Here is a 25,040-nt window from a genome sequence, read left to right as displayed (position 1 = left end):
CTAAGTCTTTGGTAGCATTTTCTTGGCTGTATATTTTCTTGCACAAATAAGCCTTGTGAAACAACTATCCTTTCTCCAAACTGAAAAATTCTATCATTATTTGATATTGATAGAGAATTTTTCATATACCTCAAGGAGAGTAAATGTTGCACTTTGGAAATGAAGTTGACTTAGTGATAAAACCAAAATGCATTGTAAGGACAAATATATTCTCGATTACTTTTGCACTTGCTTTTTTTTTTTTTTTTTTTTTAACCAGAACCTTCTTCTGAGAATATTTCATTAGAAATGGAGACAGGGAAGAGTTCCATTAGTTCAGAATCTTGTTTACCTTATTTGCATTCATTTTCTTCAATTACCAACCTGGCAAGCCAAGTTACTATTATTTGAGCCCAAATAGAATATTGTGAAATTCAGTCAGCCCATTTTATAAAAGGTATTTAGGAAATACAGCAATGGTTCTTAAAATGTAAATAACAGATATCACCTGTATAAAATCTTGAGTTTTTTTTGATCTCTACCATTTATCAGTGAAAACTGGTTTCTAACCTAATAAGAATATTAGAATTTGAAGAGGAATGCTTAATAATGCTGATTCCATGAAAGAGAGGATAGAGAGAGAAGAATTACATCATCTGATCAAGAAACTGAACTTTATGATAGCTGAAGGAGGAAAAAAGCCCTCAATTAAACTGAAAACATGATACCGGGAAGAACATGTAGAAATTAGAAAATGCAGTAGAGATAATACTGACAAGTTCTTTGATAAAGGTAATAGAGAAGCTGGTCTGGAAAAATTCCTTACGGCCTGTGTGTGTGTGTTCTCACACCTTAGAGCTAGACGAAAGGGTAAGAGAAAGAAAGTAATCAAATTTAATGTAAGCATACAAATGAAACCTCAGTATTTGACAGCATGTGTCTGAGAGTCTCTAAGCAGGAGTTCATGTTGTAACTCTGCCCTTCACTAACTAGTGTAGTGTAAAACCCGTCACTTCACCGCTGAGCCTGAGTTTCCTACTCTCTGAAGTGGCATGGTGATGATAGTCTCTACCTCAGTTCCTGACACATCACAAGAGCTCAGCGAGTATTTGGGGATAGAAACAGTATCATGAAAAGTAAATGAAATAATAGACATTAAGTTCAAAGTACATTCTAGTGTTTAGTGTTACTGCTGCTGTTAGTTACAGGCCCCAATTGTTTGATGCGTCTCTGCAAACCTGAGGAAAGATTATTAATGATGCACTGCAGGCTGGATACTTAATCCTGTCCCCTTTTTACATTTTCAGTAACAGCTTCATAAATGATTGCAAAGCATGACTCCCCAAATTTGTAGATGATAGAAAGTTGAGAGGAGTTAATAGGAGATGTTGGATGACCAAAGAGTTTTAAATATTCTGAGCCGACTGGAACCAGGAGCCAAAAATGAAAACACTGACAGGGGTGAATATAAAAGTCTTGCAGTAAGTTTAAAACCTGAATTCTCCAAATTTAGGATGGGGAAGCCCAGTTTGACAACCCTTATTATATAAGAAAGTGTTTGCTATCAGTAAAATGGCATCGTCATTCTCTCCCATTTTTCACGCAGAAAATTAGGGTTAATGCTTTCTCCTCATTATCCCCCACATAAAAGCTGTCATCAAGCCATAAATATATCTTGAGTCTCTTATCACCACTGCCTCCAACCTAGCCTGTCTTACCATCGTTCCCTGACTGGAGCTTCCCTTTCAACTGGTCTCCCTACATTCATTCTTCTTTACCTAAATCTATTTGCCACATACAGTAAGCATTTGCTTTTTAAATTGTAAATCCCTTCTTACTGCTTCCCTGCTTTGAACCGTGTAGTGGCCTCCCGTGACATTTAAAACACAAACTCCTTGAGCTGGTGTCCAAGGACTTACAAGATCTCAGGCACTTGCCTCCGGGCTCCTTCCATGTCCCTTTCTCCCTCCCTTACCGTACTTGAACCAAACTGATCGTTTAGCTCTTGTTCAATTTTGCATGTACTTTGCTCTTTCAGTTCTTAATTCTTCTTGAGTCTTTGCTTATTCTCTTCCTCGTATTTACTTCAGAATTTGCCAATCTCCCTATGATACGTGCTCCCAGCCTGTGTTGCTTTTCTTTTGTGCTCTTATGACAATAGTAATTTCATAAATTGTTTATATGATGATGGGGTTCACATTAAACTTTGACCTCCATGAGGACAGGAACTGTATGTCTCCTTGGTCTCTGTGTGCCTGTACCCAGAGGAGTAGTGGAGGCACCCTTTAAGTAGCAGGTGAATGACTACAAACTCCCTGGGATGTTAAGTAACTAGACTCAGCAGTGATGATGTCTTATTTTTATTGAAAACACTAACAGTATCAGACTATGTCACCAGTAGCATCACAGAGGAGGGTAATGTGTTAACAGCTTAAAATAGCTGTTATAAGATGTTTTACGTAAGCCTCGTGATATTCATGAAGAAAAGAAACCTCTAATAGATTCACAGAAGATAAAGAGAAAGGAATTAAAGCATACCAGTAAGAAAAATAAATCACAAAGCAAGACAGCAAGAGAGGAAAAAGAGGAACTTAAAAAAACCTCAGGAAACAATTAACAAAATGGCAATAGTAATTCCTTACCTAGCTGCAATTACTTTAAGCATAAAAGGACTAAGGTCTCCAATCAAAGGACACAGAGTGGTTGGTGGATAAAAAAACAAGACCCAGCAGTATAGTGTCTACAAGAGAGTCACTTTAGCTTTAATGATACGTGTAGGCTGAAAGTGCAGGGATGGTAAAAGATACTCTGTGCAAATGGAAACCAAAAGAGAACAAGAGTGGCTGTACTTCTGCCAGATAAAATAGACTTCCAGTCAGAATTGGTCACAAGAGACCGAGAAGGTCACTGTATGATGAAAAAGGGGTCAGTTCATCAAAGGGATGTAGCAGTTGTAAATATGTATGTACCCAATGTAGAAGCTCTTAAATATTTAAGGCAAACATTAAAAGACCTAAATGGTTGGGGCGCCTGGGTGGCTTAGTCGGTTAAGCGGCCGACTTCGGCTCAGGTCATGATCTCACGGTCCGTGCGTTCAAGCCCCGCGTCAGGCTCTGTGCTGACAGCTCAGAGCCTGGAGCCTGCTTCGGATTCTGTGTCTCCCTCTCTCTCTGACCCTCCCCTGTTCATGGTCTGTCTCTCTCTGTCTCAAAAATAAATACTAAAAAAAAAAAAAAATTAAAAAAAAAAAGATCTAAATGGAGAAATAGCCATACAGTAGCAGGGACCACAGTATGCCACTTTCAACACTGGATGGATCATCCAGACAAAATTAGTAAGGAAACAGCGGGCCTGAATTACACTATGGGGTCAAATGAATATAATAGGCATACCCAGAATAATCCATCTAACAGCACCAGAGTGCAAATTTTTCTCAGGCACACACAGAACATTCTCCAGTGTAGAGCTTATGCGTCTCCATGTGCAAATGAGAAGGAAAATACTTTCTCCTGCAATCAGGACCGCTGTGTAGTTTTGCTACTTAAATGTTCTGTCACTTGGTACTTAATGTGCACATTTGCTAGGATGGGAGTACACGCACTGAGTTTTTTGATTGCTCTGTTCTCTTATGAATAGGAGTCTTTGCTATAAGGATTAAAACAACTTTTGTGTTTCTTACTGTGGATGTTAGCATTTGGAGAGAAATAAGTGAAGTTGAAAAGTCCTAACTAATCTTTACTGCTCCGATATTCAGGTTATCGTACCAGCAGCGCTCCTTAGCGGAGAGGTAAAAGGCATGCTGGACAGAGTTTCGGCTGGAGTGAACTTGAACTTACTCAAGAAATTTGCATTTGTTCTGCAGGAATTAAAGATACTTTCAGGGTTGTGTTTTAACTGTTCATAATGATGTCAGGATTTAGGCTTTGGGTTAGAAGAAATCTGGGCTAGACAGAACAAGTGGAAGGTTGGGAATGGTGTGCTTATTATTAGCATGAGTCTAGTCTCCAGAGTTCTGCATTTTGGTTAACAATTATTAAGGAAAAGGTGCGATTCCCAAAACCAGAGTATCCTGAACACTTAAAATTCTTTTCTGTGTCTGTAGTCTGTCTTCAGAGATCTTCAGGACTGATTCTGCCAACTGCCCCAATACATATTTCCTTACTTGCTTTATTTTTTTTTTTAATATATATTATGCCTTTCAAATAATTGCTTTCTAGTTACAGAAGCAGTAAATGTAAATTGTAGAAAGTATATGCACACAAGCTATGAAATAAATGAAAACTTAACATTTCACCACACAGATCACCAGTACTCGTACTGTAGCGCATATTCTTCTGGATCTTTATGTGTATGTGGGCGTACGCATACATTCTTAAATATTTTGTTACCAAAATAATAATATGTATACAGTGCATATCTTAAGATAATTATACACATACTGTTCTGCAGTCTGCTTGCTTCAGCAAATGAATTCTACCTTTTGGCTGTTCATCTAATACCCAAACCATAGTTTTAACTTTCCAGTTGACCCAGAAATGCCCTTTGCAGCTAGTTTATCCAAAGCAATATCCAATCTAGGGTCACACATTACATCTAATTGTTGTATCTTTAAAGATTTTGTTTTCATCCAACTCCATTCCCTTTTTATGACACTTGTTGAGTAAAGTAGGCCAACATGTCTTCCAAGATGGCTCACCTTCTGGGTTTATCTGCTTACCCTGAGGTACCATTTGGTCTGTCACTTTATCCCTTGTATTTCCTATAACCTGGAAGTTGTATCTAATTGAATCAGATTTGGCTAAAGGATTTCATAGGTGATGTTGTATTGTGTACTTAGTATATCATATGGGGAGACGTATAAAATCTGATTGACCTGTTAGTGGACCATTACTGACACTAAGATGGCTCTCTGGCTTAGAGTGATGACAGCTTGATTCTTCCATTTGTACAGTTGTTTTACCCTCTGTAGTCAATATGGGGTTATTTAAGTTCTATGAATACCCAGGACCCTGTCATACGTTCACATAATGGTTTTAGCAACATTTATAGTCCTTATCTGAGTCAGTAATTTCATTAAGATTGTGAAGTTGTAGGGGAGCCTGGGTGGCCCAGTCGGTTGAGTGTCTGATTTCAGCTCAGGATGTGATCTTGCAGTTTGTGGGTTCAAGCCCCACATGGGGCTCGCTGCTGTCAGCCTGTCAACATAGAGCCTACTTCAGATCCTCTGTCCCTTTCTTTCCCCCTCTGCTTGCCCCTCCCCCGCTTGCACTCTCTCAAAAATTAATTAATTAATTAATTTTAACAAAAGATTGTGAAGTTGTATTTTTCTAAAACCTATCATCATATCCTTGGTTACTAGCTCACATTCCTCTAAAGTAGAGCCTTTCCCCAATAACTGACATGTGGTTACTCTGAATTAGTTTCTATTAGAGGGCAGCATAAATGCTTAATTCTTTTAATTACCATTTTTCAAACTAAGAATTGGTTATTAAACCAATTTGAGCTGCCTCAAATGGTGCCAAATGATGTTTTTTTCCCTTTCTCTTTTTTGAGTATCAGTTCGTGCTTACGGCTTTTCATTGATCAACGTATATGTGGTTTTAAAAGTCAAAGAATCTTACATCGAAATATATAAAGGAAAACAACAGTTCTTTGCCTTTCCCTTCCCTTTCTTCAGGGGCATATACTTTCAAACCTTTAACTTCCTTATTTTACTTCTATTTCCAAATAATATGCTACAACTACTGTATTGATTTTTTTCATTCTCTGTTGACTTCCTATTGTGGAAATTAAAGATTAAACTCTTATCCACTCCCTGCTTTTAACTATACAAAAAAAAAAAAAATTCACATTTTCTTCCCCCTTCACCCCTTTCCCCAATTGGTCTGTCAAATTTTTATTAAATCGACATTCAGCCTTAACATTGTGACTGTATAAATATTGCTCGCTGCTTATTACAAAACGGATTTGAATTGTTTTTGTATAGCTATTTTCCTGAGTTATTGATTTGATTATTTAATATTCTAACTATCACTGATTCAATCTCAAACTTTTAAATACGACTATAAACCTCTCAGTAAAGTCAAAAACTCTTGGTTATCTTTCAAGTCCATTTTCTTCTTGACAAGGTGCCTCCTGAAATCCACCATCCTCTTTCCTCTCTAGGTTGTTCTCTATGCCTGCTGTATAGTTATTATCCTAGGAAATCCTTTTTTCTATTCAGTGAATCCTCCCATTTTCTGGATCTCTCATGCCTTTCTCTTCTTTGATGTATTCCTTCATTTTTGTGGATAAATCTACTGGAGATACCTGAGAAGGATGGGTGGGGACAAAATTACTGAGACCTTCCACCTTCATACTTAATTGGAAGTTTGGCTGAAAATGAAATTCTAAGCTAGTAATCCTTTTCCAGGTTTTGAAGGCATTGGTCCATTGTTTTCTGTTTTTATTATTGCTCTTGAAAACTCAGATGCTATTCTTGTTCTTGATTCTTTGCGTGATAATGTTTTTTTCTCTGGAAACTATGATCTCATCTTTCTGGTATTCTCAGTTTCATAGTTTCTCCACCTCGATGTGGTTTGGGTATTCTGTGAGCTAGAAACTCTTATCTTTCAGTTCTGGAAAATTTGTTTTCTTTCATAATTTCCTTCCCTCTGTATTCTCTGTTCTCTCTTTGAAGAAATTCTATTGGATTTTGTACCTCCTTGTTTAATCCTCCAATTTTTCATGTCTTATTTTCTAGCTTTTTATTTTCCGGAAACTTTCCCTAACTTCAGCTTTAATGTATCTGTTGTCATTCCTGATAACATGTTTTCATTTGGCTGTAACAGTTATAGAAGTGCTTTGTTTTTTCCTCTTCTCTGAATATTTTTTTTTTATAACATCTTATAACATTCTGGTTTTGTTTCTGAGGTACCATATCTTCTCTTACCTATCTGACAGTGGTTGCCTTCTCTCTTGTTTGAGCATCGTTTTGACCCCCTTTGGTCAGAGGCTTGGCTCACTTCCTAGTGATCCTTGAGTGTCAGCTGTATTTATGATAGAGGAAGTGAGAAGGTGAAGGGAAGCTCTGTGTACACGGGCAAGAGTTACTGCTTGGCGGGTCTAGCTGCAGGTGATGAGCAGAAGGAGCCCTGTTGTTTGGTTGGGGAACTTCCCTTAGTTGTCACAGTCTGCGAGTCCTTTGGTTTGGGCCTCTTAGTTTCCTGGAAGGGGTGTAAGCGTGGGCATCTGTGTTTTGGACACCAGTTAGGAGCAGAAGGCTAAAGCTCTCACTGTAGAGTGTAACACCTTAGCTAAATCCCCTCTTCTCAGCTGCGCCCTGGGTTCTGCAGTCCAGACACTCTCCAGCGCAGCATCTCCAGAGAGTAAATGTTCCTGCTGCTGTGATGGTAAAGAAATCATCCCCTTGCTGTGCTTGTTAGGAAGGGGTTGTTGCAGATTTGACTGTTCTTATGCAAACTTAACTCCGCCTCCTCTTTTTAGTCCCACTTCACATCGTAGCCTTTAGAAGTACATAGGCCTCCAAGTCTTGAGCCTTCCCAGTGTTCCGTAGTAACAACAAGAATGGTAGGTAACGCGTGTGTGTACTTTGCATGTATTAACTAATTTCATCCTGTGAAGTGAGTACCAGTAGTATTCCCACTAAACGGGAAATTGAGGCCTGGAGAGGCCAGGCAGCTGCCCAGGTAGCACAGAAGGAAAATGGTAGACCCGAGATTTGAATCCAAGCAGTCTGTCTTGAATCCAACACCGCCTTTCCATACGACCGGCTTGCTTCCAATTGGCGACCTCTTTTCTGTGAGCAGTTAGGTTTCTCTGCTTGCTGAATCAGTTATTTCCAGGCCTTCTGCCTTCCAGAATTTTGATGATGCTTATCTGCTTGATGTTCTCTCCCATTCTCTTTGTCTCTGTTTTTATACCTATCGTATTGCTTCACTGTCATTTTGACAACAGAGATCAGTGTTTGTGTTCAATCCATATTTTTAATTGAAATTTCTCAATGAAGTTCTTATTACTTCTCTGTTTTATGCCTTATTTTGTTGACTTTTTTTCTCCCCAACACCTCCATGACTTAAGCATGCTCCATTGTTCCCAGGTTGCCGGACAGGTGAAGCAAAATTGACGAAAGGATTTAATCTAGCTGCCCGGTTCATCATTCACACAGTGGGACCTAAGTACAAGAGCCGCTATCGCACCGCTGCTGAGAGCTCCCTGTACAGCTGCTACAGAAACGTGCTTCAGCTGGCAAAGTACGGCTTATTCACCTCCTGGATGCACCATGCCATACACTGTCAAAGGCCCCGGTTTCAAAATGAAACCTGGCTGTGGAAATCAAATTTTGAGGGATTTAAATCACGTAAGAGGATTCTGAAGACAAAATTAATTATCTTCGCAAATTTAGCAGGATAAGAGAAATGGATTTGGGTGACTTAAGAATTTAACCTGTTCTCATTTTACTCAATCTTTGCTTGAACTATATTCCCCCCGAGTGGTACAATTATAATATTAATATAAATATTAAATAGCGTAACTGAGTTAATTGTTACACTAGATTTGTTGAGGTAGGGAAGGAGAAGTTGAGCTGCATTTTTAAATTAATTACATATGTATGTGTTATGAATATTGGTGCTTTGTGTTTTCTGTCCACAGAGAGCAGTCAATGTCATCTGTGGGATTCTGTGTCATCAATTCTGCAAAACGAGGTTATCCTTTAGAAGATGCAACACACATAGCACTTCGTAAGTAACATTGGCGAAGCTGTGCCTACATCGAGGACTTCATAAATAGGATTGGGTTGCAGCACGTAAATTGAGCCTTACAGATTTTTCTGTTATCGCTAATTAAATAGTTATAGCCAAAGAAGATTTGTTGATTAGCTAATCATGGCATCCTGGAGGGAACTTTGTATTGATAAGTTGCTGAGCTCAATTTACTTTCCCAGGCTAACATTTTTCTCCGCTTGAATAAAGGCTTGCAGGCTTGCTTACGAAATTTGCAAATGATACCAAGCTGAGAAGTATGGTCAGCGCATTGGGTTTTTGCATCATGATTCAGAATAATTGTAATATTGCAACAATGATGTCAAAACAGATTTCATGATACAGTGTTTATGTAGCACTTTGCAGTTGAAATAGCAGCTTTCACATGTGTCATTTGAGTATAAATCCTTGCATTGAGGTTTAAAAAAGACCAAGCTTGATCATTATGAGACAGAATGTCATATATGTGATATAAAAACAAGGTGTTCGGCTCGAGAGATTCCATGATCTCACTGTATTATATGCAGGTTCAGACCACATCTAGACGTTTGTATATAGTTCTGGGTGTCCTATCTTATGAGACACTGACAAACTGGAGAGCCAGCAGTTTGAAACAGGAGAAACAGGTGTTTCTCCTAAAGAAGATGATGCTTTTAGCATATATGGTGCCCATCTTTAACATCTGAAGGAGTCTCGTGAACTTATTCTGTGCTGCATTTTTAGAGTAGTGGTTCTGAGCCTCTTGGGGAGCCATCATAAACTACACCGAGCATCTGATGGAAGAAAGCTGTGGACCCCTTCCCCCAGAGGACATACATACACAGGAAATTTGTGTACAATTTCAGGGAGTTCACAGATTTCTTGTAAGACTTGTAGGTAAGACCTCCAGCAGTAGAGAACAGGTCCAAGACTGTGTCAGAAGGAAGGAGATTTGGTCCCACTTGAGATAGGACTCACTGTAATAGGCGGGTGTTTTAAGTGAACTTCTTGTCACTGGGAATGTGCACGCAGAGGCTAAATGACCATTTGTTGCAGTTATTCCTCATTGAGGAGGAAAACTATATAAGATGATCTTTAAGAACCCTTGTATCTCTAGAATTTAAAGACAAGGAGCTGAAAGTCTTCTCAACGATAAACTAGAGATACTCAAATGTATAAAATTATTATTAGATAGCCTAGAATTTAGGGTGAGTACATAAGTAGTCTTATTTAACAATTAACTATTTTTAAAATGAAGATTGACTGCTCAAGGATTTTGTAGTAAATTTACCTATTTTATACTTTATATATATTTTATTAGACTGAGTTTCTTGAGGAGCAGAGCTCTTATCTTTTCATCTTTGCATTTCTAATGCTTCCATAGGTCAAGAATGGTTTACATATGGTACTTGCTGAAGAAATAGGTATTTTGGGGGAACCTGGGTGGCTCAGTCGGTTGAGCATCCAACTCTTGATTTCAGCTCAGGTCATGAGCTCACGGTTTGTGAGTTCGAGCCCCACATTGGGCTCTGTTCTGACAGTGTGGAACCTGCTTCAGATTGTGTCTCCCTTTCCCTCTCTCTCAAATCTTTTTCTCTGTCTCCCTTTCTCTCTCTCTCTCTCAAATCTTTAAAGAACTTTTTAAAAAAAGTATGTATAGGGGCGCCTGGGTGGCGCAGTCGGTTAAGCGTCCGACTTCAGCCAGGTCACGATCTCGCGGTCCGTGAGTTCGAGCCCCGCGTCGGGCTCCGGGCTGATGGCTCAGAGCCTGGAGCCTGTTTCCGATTCTGTGTCTCCCTCTCTCTCTGCCCCTCCCCCGTTCATGCTCTGTCTCTCTCTGTCCCAAAAATAAATAAAAAACGTTGAAGAAAAAAAAAAAAAAAGTAAAAAAGTATGTATTTTAAAAAGGGATATAGAAATTCCCTCAACAGCCCTGTGTTTTAGGGAATATGGTGTCCTTTTTACAAATAAAGAGGCTCAGAAATTTATCATGTTCTTAAGGTTATGCATACTGATGACTCCCAAGTCCAGTAACCTGTTTATTATACTAAATAATTCAATTATGCTTGAGTTAGAACTGCTTCAGTGGGAAGCTCCTATGTTATCACTACTCTGCATGCATTCTGAATGGTGCCTTACCAAAGCAAAGTTCCTGCCTTTATATAATTCTTCCTGGCAAAGCTTTTGGCAGGTCTTGACATTCTCTGATTCCTCTTAGTCCTTGCCTTATCATCCCATACCTTGAGCTATGACTTTTTATATGTCTCCGTTTCTTATTAAAGTAATCATATAGGTTAGAACTTATTTTTTTAATGTTCATTTATTTTTGAGACAGAGTGCAAGCAGGGGAGGGACAGAGAGAGAGGGAGACACAGAATCTGAAGCAGGCTCCAGGCTCTGAGCTGTCAGCACAGAGCCCGACACGGGGCTCAAACTCACGGACCGCGAGATCATGACCTGAGCCAAAGTTGGATGCTCAACCGACTGAGCCACTCAGGCGTTAGAATTTAAAAAGGCAGCAACACTTTGTAGAAAAGGCTCTGAAAAGTGAGTCAAGAAGACTGGCTTTTGATCCCAGTTCAACCAGCCTCACTGGCTCTGTGGCCCCAGAAAAACTGCTTGATAAATCACTTAGTACAGTACTCTGGAGGTGTCAACTTTGAGCAGGAATTGTAGTAAGAGCAGATGAAGGTCAATAGTTGGTTTTAAGGGACTTTGATGAGGCAGTTTCTAAGAATTTACTTATTTAGTACAAAGGAAATGGAAAACTTAAAGATGGGCAAGTCAACTTTTATAAGGCCTGTTTGACTTTACCTTAAATCTAATAGCAAAACTGTAGCATGTTATTAAAAAAAGTACAGATGGACTTTCGCAGCATGTACAGACCAAGAGCAAATCTAATAATGTAACTCTTAAGTCTTTAGTACCAAACTCTTTAAAATATTACCAAACTTTATTTCATTTGAAACCTAGGTAATGTCCTCTTGATAGATGTATCAAGACTATTTATCGTTTTTCCCTGGGTTCACGTGCAGTTCAGTTCTTCTGCATTAGAAGCCCAAAGAAACATCTGCATTAAAATCAGTTCATCGGGTTATTTATTCATTCAACAAAACTTTGAGTGACTGCGTGCTAGGCCCTGTGCTATACAAGAGAGGATACAGTGGTGAGAAAAAAAAAGATGACGCTGTTTGTTCTTACTGTGTTTCCCTGTTGGGAATTTTAATGCCCCAGATGTCATTCTCACCAGTTAAAGGGTTTTCACTAAAAGTGAGGTGCATGACATCCTGGTTGGCTGCAAAGAATAGTGCAGAGATGAAACTTGGAAGGAAACGGTTTGAATTGACTGTTGGTACTAAATCCTTGTAGCCATGACATCACTCTTCTTTTTTTTTTTTTTTAATCCTTTTTTGCAAAATTACTTTTCTTAATGAATTCTGCTGAGGGAATTCAGTTTTAGTTACTATCTGGCATTGCATTTTGTCTTCTAGTGGAAATCCTACAGTTGTATGCTGGGAAACCACTATGTGTGAACATTAATTAAAACTTGGAGTCAAAGAGAAGAAAATCCCTTTCTGAAAGTTCATTTTAAAAAAATTGTTAAGACAGAATAGAAAGAGAAATGAAAAATAAATTTATTACCTTATAGAGGGAGAATAATGAATAGTCCTTCAGCAAATGGGTCTGCTGTTATGTTCTCAAGATATAGTAGCAAACAAGGCAGGCAATATGTAGATAACCAGAGCTATAAAATGTTAATTCAGGTGCTGGTTACTTTTGAATGATTGCTTGCCACATCTTTAAGATGTGCTAGGTTCTCATAATATTAATGTAAGATATACTTGGCCTTCAGAAAGCTCACCATCCAACCGTAAAATGCTAGGAGAACTTCACAGATGGAGGGTTATTCAGGTTGTAAGAGGAGCACAAGAAAGGATGGAGTTCTGTACAAACCAGATGGCTTTGGACAGGGTCTTGACAAATGGGTAGGAGTTCACTAAGAGAAGGCCATGGTGAATGAAGGATATCTAGTCAAAGGTAGCCATGGAGGCAGAGGCAGGATCGCATAAAAGTTAAGTGGAGCGTTCTGAGTACAGCAAAGAAGCCAATTTGCCCAAAACATGAGGTGTGTGGGAGGAATGATGGGAAACAGGACTAAAGCCAAGGGGTGAGGGAGTGGCCAGTTGAGATCCAAGTGTGAAGAACCATGCTGGGACTTGGATCCTAACCTATAAACAGTGCAGAGCCCCAGGATTATTGAGTAAGGAGGGTGACAGGGTAAGGAAGATAACTCAGGCAGTGTTGAATATGTAGACCTGGAAAAGAGAAAAATAAGCACACAATTAAGAGCTTACTGCCAAAGGCTCGTAAGCATTAAGATCCTAAGAGCAGCTGGAAGAAAGAAGGAGTGGATGTTTGAAAATTTCTGTCAGCAGTAGAATTTAAAGGACCTGATAACCCATTGAATGCAGGGTGAAGGAATGGGGTGCTGGGTGGCTCAGTCGGTTAAGCATCCGACTTGGGCTGAGGTCATGATCTCGCTGTCCTGGAGTTCAAGCGTCGCATCAGTCTCTGTGCTGACAGCCTGGAGCCTGCTTCAGTTTCTTCATCTCCCTCTCTCTCTGTCTCTCTCTCTGTTTCTCTCTCACTCTCTCAAAAGTAAATAAACATTTAAAAAAATTTTTTTAAAAAAGGAAGAAGTGAAAGAAGTGTTGAAATCAGGTTTAGAGCTTGGATGAGTGATTGGATGTTGCTATGGTATGGAATAAAGAATACAGGTAAAGGAACAGATTTGGGGGGAAAGATGGAGGTCAAGTCTAGTCCTCCCCAGTTTGAGGTCTCTGGGTGATCTCGGCAGATATGCCCTGTAGGCAGTAGGCAATTGAGCTCTTACATTCAGAAAACAGTATATAAAGATCTGAGAGTCTGAGTATTTACATCGGTGCCTAGCCAGCAAATTGGTGAGGTAAGAGAATATATATATCAAGAAAATAAATATGGAGGTCAGAACCCTGGAGAATCACATTTTTAAAAGGTAGAATATGGGCATTTAAAACTAAAGCTAGAGAAATCTCTAGTGAGGTAAGGACTGAGAAAAAGGCCTTTAGGTTTCATTGATAGGAAAATGATAGAGAAGAATCAGAATAATGTAGAAATTAAGGAAAAAAAATCACCTTTGGTTTAATGAGATTTTGATAGGGATGCAGGGCTGAGTAGGTCGTTGAACACTGTAACTGAATGAATACAGAGACGCTTAGGCTAGATCATTCTAGGCAGAGAGTGAGAGGCCCCAGGGAATAAAAATATACTGGATAAGGATGAATTGTCTGGAGTCAGCATCTTCTATGGCCGGGCACTGTTCTAGACATTGACAATAAAGCAGTAAATAAAATAAAGCTCTTGCTGTTGGGGTATTTTCATTCTAGCAGATGGGGCAGGGAGGACAGAGAAGATGTAAAATAGATTCCACGAGATGTCTATAATATTTATTCTGGAGGAAAGTAAATCAGAGAAGGAATTTTATTTTTTTATTTTAGAGCACGTGTGAGCGGAGGAGAGGGGCAGAGAGAGAGAGAGAGAGAGAGAAAATCTTAAGCGGGCTCCACGCCCAGTGTTGAGCCCAACATGGGGCTTGATCCCATGACCCTGGGATCATGACCTGAGCCGAAATCAAGAGTCGGACGCTCAACTGACTGAGTCACCCAGGCGCCCCAGAGAAGGATTTTTTAATTATAGTGGTCTGGGCAGGCGTCACTGATAAGGTGTCATTGAGCAGAGACCTACTGAAATGAGGAGTGATGTATTACCAAAATAAAACTTTGAAGAGTTTGTTTGAATTTTCTTCACACAAGTCATTATTTGTTGAATAATTTATTCTTTTCCTTAGGCACTGTAAGGAGATTCCTGGAGATTCATGGGGAGACCATTGAAAAAGTAGTATTTGCTGTCTCTGAACTTGAAGAGGTATCTTGCTAATTATGTTGCCTTGTTTAAATCTTACTTTTACTAGTGTTTGCCTTTGTGTCATCATTATCTATTTGCTGAATTGCTAGCAGGCAAATCCTAGGTATCAGTGTATGTGTTTGGTATCATTTGTTGAAAAAAATCCATGTTAGAAACTAAAAATAAATCAGAAAGGAGCATTTGTTCATGTTTTTTATTGCTAAGACTGTTTTCACTTAGTGAAGTCCCACAAGGTGGAGTTGTTCTGCTTTGCTCCCTGTATTAGCTCTTAAAATATCTTGAGGCATCACCTTATAACCCAAGTACTGGGTGCCTGGGCAGCGTAACTGGAAAACCGCTACTGTGCTGGAAAAGCTTTGATGTCTGCCTCACCTGGAAACAGGTGGCAGCCTAGCCCAGTGACTGGCACTGATTAAGTTGGAGGGTTATGTTTTGTTGTATGTAGTTGGGGTTAGTATGTTTCAGTCTAATTTGGAGCCGTTTTAGAAAATTAGGTCTTCGCTTTAACTCTTATTAAGTTTTATTTAGTTTTAGTGTGCTCTCTCCCATCCAGCTTATATTATTTTGCAGCTTCGTGTCCTTGGGAAAGTTACTTAACCTCTCTGTTCTTTGATAAAATGGGAGTACTAATAGCAGTTATATCACAGGAGTTTTGTGGTGAATGAGTTAATTCCTGTGAAATACCCACTGAAAGTATTAATAGCTACATGCATGATATACAAATACTTTTGAATTTGCTAAAACGAGACACATTTGCTTGTTTGCTGTCTCTTATTTCACCTGGTTACCTATTCATTCGTTCTGTCAGTGATCTTTCATTGAGTGTCTGGCGTACAAGTTTATTACACTAGATGGGAATACACCAGTGAAGAAGTCAGGGTCGTTGTCCTCAAGCAGTCCGTTGTCTATTGGTGGGGACAGACAGTTCAGAGTTTTTGATCATCGTGATAAGTGCATTAATGGAAGTATGGAATGGACAGGAACACAGAACTCTAGCTTGCACAGGGTTAGGAAATGCTTCCCATGAGAGGTGATAAAGCTGAAATTGTCGTTAAAGAAAAATACGATATTCCAAGGGAGGGGCAGATGACCGTAGGACAGGAGTGGCAGCGCTTCTGCATTCCAGGTTCAGTGACCTGAGGTTGCCAGGATGGGAGTCAGGCTTAACTTGACCATCTAACAATATCCTGACCTTTTACATAAGAACTGATGGAGGGTCCCAGACGGCTCTAGTCGAGCTTAGAAGGGGAAAGGTCTTTATTCTTGGTGGGAGCTGTCTTCACAGTGACTGGAACAGCACAATGCACTGCTGATGCCTGATGGCTGCTTCATTACTTCGTTATTTTTCACAGAGTGTCTTGCTTTTCTGACACAGGCTACTTACCAAAAGCTGCTACCTCTGTACTTCCCAAGGTCATTAAAGGAGGAATGTCGATCATTGCCATACCTACCTGCAGATATTGGAAATGCAGAAGGGGAGCCTGTGGTACCTGAACGACAGATTAGAATAAGTGAAAAACCTGGTGCCCCGGAGGGTGAGTTCTGCCTTTCTTAATTTCCCTCTTCTGTCAGGGACTGATGAACACCATCAAGAAGGAGATGGTTTAGCCTGCCTTTGGGGGCTGTCTATGAGTGTCATTAAGATCAAGACCACCTTAAATGTTTTTAGAGTTTTATTCTTATTAAAATTTACTTTTTTTTTTAAGTTTATTTATTTTGAGAGAGTGTGTGTGCATGCAAGCAGGGAAGAGGTAGAGAGGGAGAGAGAGAGAGAGAGAGAGAGAGAGAATGAACGAACGAACGAACGAACGAACCCCGAGCAGGCCCCATGCTGTCAGCATGGAGCCCAATGTGGACCTCAGTCTCAGGAACCGTGAGGTCACGACCTGAGCCCAAACCAAGATTCAGGCGCTTAACCGACTGAGCCACCCAGGGGCCCCCAAGTGTAGTTTTTAACCTAAAAAAAAATGTATGTTTATACACACACACACACACACACACAACATCAAGTTTGTTAGGCAGTAGAGATCCAGAGTTGGGTATAACAACATTTTCACCTTTGAAGTACACAATCATCTGAAATTGTCAACAGCTTCAACAATATGTCCTCTAAAAGCCAGACCTAATATTAAATATTGAAACAAGAATGCTGTTATCACTCTTTTGGTTTCTTTAAGTTATATACTCATGTAGATTGGAGCAGTGGCAGAACACGGTAGGGTGAGAGCCCTTCTGAATCTGTGCTGACAGCTTGCACTGGTCTTCACGGGGACATGGTGAAGGCCATAACTCCCTTCTGTGGAGGCATGCCTTACATGCTTCAGTGCTAGAACTTGATCTGAAAATTCAGCAGTCTAGGAATTACTGTGAGATTCCTGCTGTGAACACTTGTAAATGAGCATCAAGGTAAAAATCTGTAGAAGGCTGCTCATCTCCTTTTTATCACCAGTACGCAGCCTTAACTCCAGTGGAGGAATTGTAAGTGGTTTACCACCAGGAAATGTCTGAACCAAGCTTTGCTGGAGGGCTGCCTGTGTACTTTAGGATACGCCCAGACTTATTTGGAATTCTCATGCTTAGGACCACCACTAAAGAATATAGTTTTTCCTAAGTGGGTAAATACATTTTGTATGACAAGGAGTAATGAATAGCAAAACCCAATTCGAGATCGTAATGCTGGGCAGCAGATTAGGCCAACTCGTTAGGCAAAGGGGTCCTTGTGTCAACCATTCACAAAGAGTGCTTGATCACCTCAAAAATGTAGGCCTTAGTGCTCATAAATCTTTTCAATTAGAATGTTCAGTCTGTTAAAATAGATGTAAAGTCAGCTTACTTGATTCATTCGTGGGTATTTGTTCATAAAAGCACACTTTCTGAGCTATTGACCTGTCACAATTTGAAGAGCAGTGAAGTAGAGGTAAGGAAGTCCCATTGAGGTGGCCCACCTGGCTGGGCTTCAAGTAGTGGCATCACCTTGGGAAGCTCCCCATGGTCCAAGTTATTTTTTTTTTCCTTTCTTTAAAGACATTTTTTTTTTTTTTTTTTTTTTTAATAAATCTGGGAAGGCAGTGAGGAGCAAATTAAGAGATGATCCATTCCCGAAGTACTGACATCTAGCCAAACAAAATGATCATATGGGTCAATTGGAAAGTTAATTTATTAATTCGTAGTGAAAACTAGAACTCTGACAGGTCGGAATGATTACATAGGCATGACCAGTAGAGAAAACCAGGATGCTAAATTAGAATGAAACGTTATCCTAGTGAATGTGGGTCCTGCAGTCCCGCTCCAGCCGTCTGTCACTGGGGCTTATCCAACAAAAGGACTCCAGTTTCTGTGTCCGCTAACCACGTGCTCCCTCCTTAAGCAGTTCTGGATCAATGATCCCAAACATTTGTTCTTTTTTATTTGTTTTGTCAGATGTGGTGTGGCAGTCCATCTTTCAACCTGCATTCTGTATAATTACTTCTTTTTGCTTATCATTAGGTTCTGCTCTTTCCTTCCTGAAGTGACACCTAGGTCACCTTGGTATTCCTAAAACTTCTGTCACACGGGGACAGGGGGTTTCTTGCGTTATTTCAGTTCGTTAAATGCCTAAATCTGATTTCAGTTTGATTCTCAAGAAAAAAAAAATACCCTTAACCCCAGTGTTTTTGATTACCTCACAGTCCTCCCTCTTAGGCATTCACAGTCTGTAGCATTGATAGTCGGGTGTTGTCCTACGCTCTCTATTGATAGTATTTTTGTTACAGACAACCAAGAAGAGGAGGCTGAAGGCTTGGGAGTAGATCTCTCTTTCATCGGCTCTCATGCTTTTGCTCGAATGGAAGGAGATATTGATAAGCAGAGAAGACTGATCCTTCAGGGCCAGTTATCAGAGGCAGCCCTGCAGAAGCAGCATCAGAGAAAGTAAGGCGAACCCCTTTGGACTGATAGACATGGAAGGACTTGAGGAATAAGAAAGGACCTTACAGCTGCCAAGTGATCAACATATAATGTATTCTAGTCTATTTTTCATGACAATCCGGTGAGGAAGATGTTGTCCCTATTTGGTAGATGCAGAAAATCAAAGTTAACTTCTCAGTGGTGACAGTTAAAATGTAGCGAAGCCAGTGTTCAGATGCACATCAGATTTCTGAGCCCCCACTCTTTCTACTATAGTTGTGGTGCCTCTGGGTGAAGTTCTAAAAGTAGCAACTAGGGGAAGGGAAAGGCAGAGTTAACAAAGATTTTACTTAACTTTGTTGTATTTATAACTAAAGCGTAATCTATAGTTTCGTTACATTTAAAAACACTTTATTTCTCCCTGATTTATCCCAGGGACCTTAAAAGCCATTCCATTTCTTTCAGGTGTCTTCTAAAGCAATTCTGAATAAGTCCTTTTTCAAGCATAAAGAAAAGCAGCTTATGTGCTTCTGGGTAAGCTTTTCCAAGGATTAACAGTCTTTGGAAAACTAGCTGCTTTTCAGGCACTTTTACAGGAAAGAAAAATGGTAAATTATAGTTCATATCAGCATTACCTTATAGGGTTGGTTGAGAGGTTAACATCTCATGGGATTGTTGTGAGCACCTGGTACTTAGCAAGCTCTTAAAATCGATCACTGTTGTTCTCTTCAGTACTGAGCAAATCCTGGTCTATTTTACCTTTTAGCTTTGGTACTTGCCATCCCTTTTGACCAAAATACTCTCATCCTTCAATTCCTGCCCATTCTCCAGGTTTCAGCTTAAAAGTGATTGCCTCTGGAAATTTATCTCCCTGGAGATAAGCCAGAATAGGTGGAAGGGAAGTCTGGAATAGATGGCTTCTCCTGTATGCTTTTTCACACCTGTACTTAAGCAAAGCATAGCCTCTATCACGGTATCTTGTAGTGATGTGTGGTTGTTGTCAGTCTCCATCTGTAAGTGGGAGTGGACTGGATGACCTCTGCAGTCCCTTACAGAATTAGAACTTTGTATCTGGTGATTTTCTGGTCTTCGTTTTATTCTGATTTTATTTTTAGAAACAAAGCAAATTTGCCGCTAGGGGGCACCAATGAACAGCTTTTCCACAAGCAGTGGCCAGCAAATGATAGTTTCAGTGGTTTCTAAATTTGCATGTGTAAGAATCAACTGGCAAACATTTTTCTTTAAATACAGTGATGGGGTTCTCCCTCACATGACTGGGACTTTGGCATCTGTATATATTTTGAACTTTTTCACATGGTGATTCATGCACTACTAGATCTGGGTACCTTTTTTTGGTCGGAGGCAGTGTTTAAACTGTTTTGTCTTAGGTCCCCTTTGCACTCTTAAAAATTGTTAAGGACCCCAGAGAACTTTTGTTTACGTGGTTTGTGTCTACCAGTATTTATCGTATGAGAAATCATTAATTTATTTAAAAATAATCCATTGTGTTTTTATGAAAAATAACTAAAAAAATAGAAGAAATGGCACTGTTTTACATTTTTGCAAATGTTTTAATGTTTGGCTTAATAGAAGACAGCTGGATTCTCATATCAGCATTCAGACTGTTGCAATAAGTTGTTTTGGGTGAAGTGTATGAAGAAAATCCAGCCCCACTCAGATACATAATTGGGAAGGAGAGGCGTATGTTAATAGCCTTTTCAAATAATTTATGGTATTTTCTGCTATTACAACATAACTCGATAAATGGTAGTTTCTTACAGTTTCGTGGTAATAGGGAATCTCAAAGCATATCCATGAATTTTTATATTCTGATATATTAAAATGTTTTGCTCTGTCCTCTTTGAATTGGTTTTATAATAGGAATTTATAGCATGAATGTATAACATTTTCTGTTGGAAAACATCGATTCACTGAATTATTCGGATCTTCTAAATATTGACAGATTTCAGGACCCAATATGAAGAAATTATATATGTTAATATTGCCACTGACCTCATCAGAAAAGTCTTTAAGTATTAGGAGCTCTAAGCTTCTGGTGATAGAGATGAATTTTCCAAAATTATATGTGCATTTTAAATCTCAAGTTTTATCATTGGCAAGAAATACCGTTGGTTGTTTTTCTGGAAACGACAGGGTCACTTTATTCATTTTTGAGAAAACATCTGCCAAATACTCATGTTGAATAACCACAGTTTGTCTGCCAGTCATTATTTGAAGAAAAACAGTGTCCCATGAAAAAAAAGCAACTAGTTCAGCTTCTAAGTCACACAGTGCTTTTCTTCAAGACAACCTCATACTTTGGTATGTAGAAGTGTTCTTCCCATTCTGTGCTACATTAAAATTAAAAAGATGTGTTCCCAAGGGTTGATTTAATGAAAATAATAATTTTTACTTCCTCATCAAAGACATTCTTAAATAAAACTGGCTTTTTTCTTTTTCTTTTTTTTTTTTTTTTTTTTTTGGTTCTCTGGGAATTTTGGCAACAGAAGAGCATAGTGACTGCTAGTACAATCTGGGGCCTCCACCATGGTTCATCATAAGGCACCAGTAGTTTGACTTAACAGTTGTTTTTCCGCCATGGGTGCAAATGTGAACACAGTGAAAGAGGCAAATGATGTTTCAGTATGATGATGAGAACGGTTTTGACTTTGGAAACCCCCTGAAAAGCGTCAAGACTGTGGACCACACTTCAAGAACCACTGGTTTGTGGTTTCTCGTGAATGAATACCCATAGTCAAAAGGAATGTTGGTAATCGTCTGATACAGTTTTCCAAAGTGGAACACATGGTCTGTAAGCATTATCATCACCCGGGCTGCTTGCTAAAAATGTGTATGCCCCACACCAAACTTCCTGCATCAGAACCTCTGTGGAAAGTTTCTAAAGTTTCATAAGTGATTCTTCTGCGTCCTAAATCACTGATGTAGTCTGACCCCTTTCTAGAGGATAAATGATCCCCAAGACTGGCTCGCCCAGAGTCACAGCTCACTGAGAAAGAGCCTTCCGAATGGCGAGTACGGCACATCTCCCTTCTCCGCCACCTTCTTCAGCCCACTTACACAAACCAACTTCAGACACGTTGGCAAAGGACTAGAGATTTTTTGTATTCATATTCAAAGAACTGCATTGCAGCCACTTTTCTCAAATCAGTCAACCTGTTCTCTGTCTTTCTCTTCTACACACACGTGCACCCCTCATACCTTTTTCATTTCTCCATGAGTAGTATGGATAATCTGGAAATTTTGAAGTTTGTGTTTGGACTGGATACTTGTCTGTGTGTGTCTCTTTCTCTCTTTAATGAGATTTGTTTCACTTAATGATTAGTTCAGTGACTAGTTCAAGTCAGCATTAAAAGCTCTTCACTCCTTTCTGGAAAGGAGTCCTCGGCAAAGGGATAGCTTCTCAGAAGGAATGTGAATACAGCATGGAAAGCACTGTCCTTGTTGGTAGAGGGCCTTGATCTTGAGATTCACATTTGTTGCACAGTTGATAGTTTCCATTCAGTTCAGAAAATGTTGAATATTTACACTGTACAAGATAACATTCTAGATATTGAAGTAGCCAGAGATAATTAAGGTAGTCCCTCTGTTTTAAAATTCATGAGTGAGCCACATGGTCTTCAGGTGTTGGGGTGTGTTCTGGGCAGCGGTCAGGCTGTGACTGTGTAGTCAAAACACGGCCTGTGGCTCCCAAAGCCTGCACTGAGAAACGGGCGGGCGAGGTGCCTCTGTCACACTGTGCTCTTGAGTGATAAGCTACGTCTGAATCAAAACGTTGTCAGATTTCCACTTAAGTGCCCAGCGTCTGTGATGATTACAAATGAGGTTGAGTCTCATAGCTATGCTGCAGGATACTTCGGAGTAATAACAGAGGCTCAGAAGGGTGGGCAAGGAACCAGAGACCCTTTCAGGGAGCCCAAGAGACCAAAACCAGTTTTGTGATGCTACTCAGACTATTTGCCCTTGTCCTCCTCCTCCTCCTCCCACCGTTCAGTGGAGTTTCCCAGAGGCTACTTACTGTGTGACATTGCAGTAGATTAAATGCAGAAGCAGATGTGAGAATCCAGCAGAACCTAAAGAGATTTGCCAAAACGAGGAGTATTAACCCTTCTCCCAAAACACAGTTTTTGTCGTGTAAAGTCGCTTAATGTTCACGTAAAGGTTTTCGTCGTTTTTAGATTTACAAATAATCACTTTTAACATTTCTGTTTTTATTTCTAACGTGGTAAATGTTGGTAGAGATAACTGACATAAACATCAAAGGGTCCTGAGACCAAAAGGTTTGAGATTTGATGACTCCTTGTCTACGAGTTATAACATAACTGAGTGCTTACTCTGCTACGTGCTGAATGTTTTAAGATTTCACGCTGTGGTTTTTCTCAGTTTATTTATTTCTCTTATTTTGTCTAAATAAGGCTTTATTTACACATAACAGGTCTGGTTTCTGTTCATTATGTGGGTTGATCGGGTTGATCGAGTGATTTTTTTTTTTTTTTTTTTTAATCTCTGAGGAAGTAGGTCTTTAGTTAGCAGTATCTTTTTGAAAGCTTTCAATTCTTCCATCAGTAACAACACTAAGGTCCCATGGATTGTCTTTATAGAGTCAGATCATTGTTTGCCCAGCACTACCTCGCCACATCATTACCTCTGTGTGGTAATTCTTTTTAACATCTGAAAAAATTAGGCATGTTGCCTAATTCTTTACTAATATTTCTAGGTCTTCTATCCAGTTGTGACAGTGATTTGGGTATATCGTAAGGTACAAGTTGGCTTACTTACAAAAATTAGGAAGCAACCTAGATATTCTTTTTCAAAAATACAGCTTTAAAACTCTTAAAATTATATTACAGTAACTTTTTCTTTTTCCGTTAGTGTTCCTCGCTTGGCTTAAGATCCAATTGCCAACAACTCTTAAGTCATTTTCCGGAATAAAAACTTCATCTCCTTCACTGTTAAGTATTTTCTGAGCCCTTACTAATGTGCTAGGTGTCATGCTGAAAACATAATAGTGACATGCGAGACAGATACAGTGTCAGCCTCATGGAGCTTCGGGTCTTGCAGAGGAGAGAAATGTTAAACTAAGTATTGTATGAATAATTTATTTAAACTTACAGGGTCCAATGAGTATGTGACAGGGGTCCTAACCAAGTCCAGCGTGGGGCAGTTCCATCAGGTCAGGAAAGCTTATGTTGATTCCAAAGCCAACATTCTCCCTGGGCTATTGGTTACACACAAATATGTTAGCCATTAGTCTTTTAAGAATAATTTAGCGTATCTTTTCTTCATCATTCAACCTGTGGTTATGCACGTGGATGGTAATTGATTAACTGGAAGAAATTGCCTTCTGTTAGCTTTGTGAGGACGGCATCCAGCCTTAGTTGATTGCAGCCTGTTGAGAATCTGTCCACTCAGTATTTCTGCCTTCAGAGCACTGTAGTGGCTCCCTTCGCTGCCGTGTTGCCATATTTTGTGTGACTGTTTACCCGTGATTATTGCAATTTACCCAGCAGGTAATAGAAATCCGTTTACCTGGAATAAGCTCTAAGAAAACAAGAAACTGTTTTAAGTTGATACTTTCCTTTTAGCATTTGTTTTGATTGTTGGATTGGGGTAAAAAATTGTATGTCTTTATTGAAAAAAAGTGCAGAAACTATAGCAACAAATGAGGTGCAGTTTATAAGAGATATAATGGAAGTTTTAAAATTGTTTTGAAATTTTTTTAATGCTTATTTTTGAGAGACAGAGACAGCATGAGCAGGGGAGGGCCAGAGAAGAGAGAGAGGGAGACTTAGAATATGAAGCAGGCTTCAGGCTCCAAGCTGTCAGCACAGAGCCCGACGCGGGGCTCCAACTCACCAGCCGCGAGATCACGACCTGAGCTGAAGTCGGACGCTCAACCGACTGAGCCACCCAGGCGCTCCTAAAATATTTTTTTAATAGTTGAGGGAAACAAACATGTTAGCTGAGGAGATAAAGCTAACATCTTTTGCTTTTATTCCCTTCTTCCAAATTCTTGTTTAAAGGAAAAGAAAGTTGACTAGATAATCAAATTAAACTTCTATGATCCGTAGTGGGAAGGGAGGAGACTTGATTAGAATAAAGAAGAAACCAGCTGAAGATTGCAGTCCTGAGTTGTTGCATTGGAATTCGTCTCAGGCTTAGAAACTAAACCTTTTTGAATCATAAAGCCTTTAAAGAATCACATGTAAGCTATAAACCTTCTCCCCATGAATATGCTCGTATAGATTTTGCCAGCCAAAATCTATTCTAGGATCTCAAGCTGTTAATCACAGATCAAGGTTAACAACATTTTAGAGTTTATACCATATCAGGATTCACACCATGGACTAAAGTCAATTTTAGATGGATTGAGGCCTTAAATTTTTTTTTTAATTAAAACTCATGGAAGAAGTTGTAGGATAGTGTCTTTTATACCTTGGAGAAAGGACAGGT

The 25,040-nt window shown here is 39.5% G+C and overlaps 1 protein-coding gene across 1 annotated transcript in view; it reads left to right on the top strand.

Moving 5' to 3' along the window:
* GDAP2 (ganglioside induced differentiation associated protein 2) overlaps positions 1–25,040 on the top strand; it is a 65,596-nt gene that overhangs the window by 10,665 nt on the left and 29,891 nt on the right. Inside the window, exons 4-8 of the mRNA XM_025934507.2 lie at positions 8,078–8,231; positions 8,632–8,720; positions 14,608–14,684; positions 16,060–16,219; positions 18,437–18,593. Coding sequence (XP_025790292.1) covers positions 8,078–8,231; positions 8,632–8,720; positions 14,608–14,684; positions 16,060–16,219; positions 18,437–18,593 — 637 coding nt within the window. The remainder of the gene's footprint in view (positions 1–8,077; positions 8,232–8,631; positions 8,721–14,607; positions 14,685–16,059; positions 16,220–18,436; positions 18,594–25,040) is intronic.

Source organism: Puma concolor, chromosome C1 (genome assembly GCF_028749965.1).
Source record: "Puma concolor isolate L17-30 chromosome C1, mPumCon1.1.hap2, whole genome shotgun sequence".
Lineage (NCBI taxonomy): Eukaryota > Metazoa > Chordata > Mammalia > Carnivora > Felidae > Puma > Puma concolor.
The sequence above is the reverse complement of the archived record's forward strand: the minus strand, read 5'-3'. Positions and strand labels throughout refer to the sequence as shown.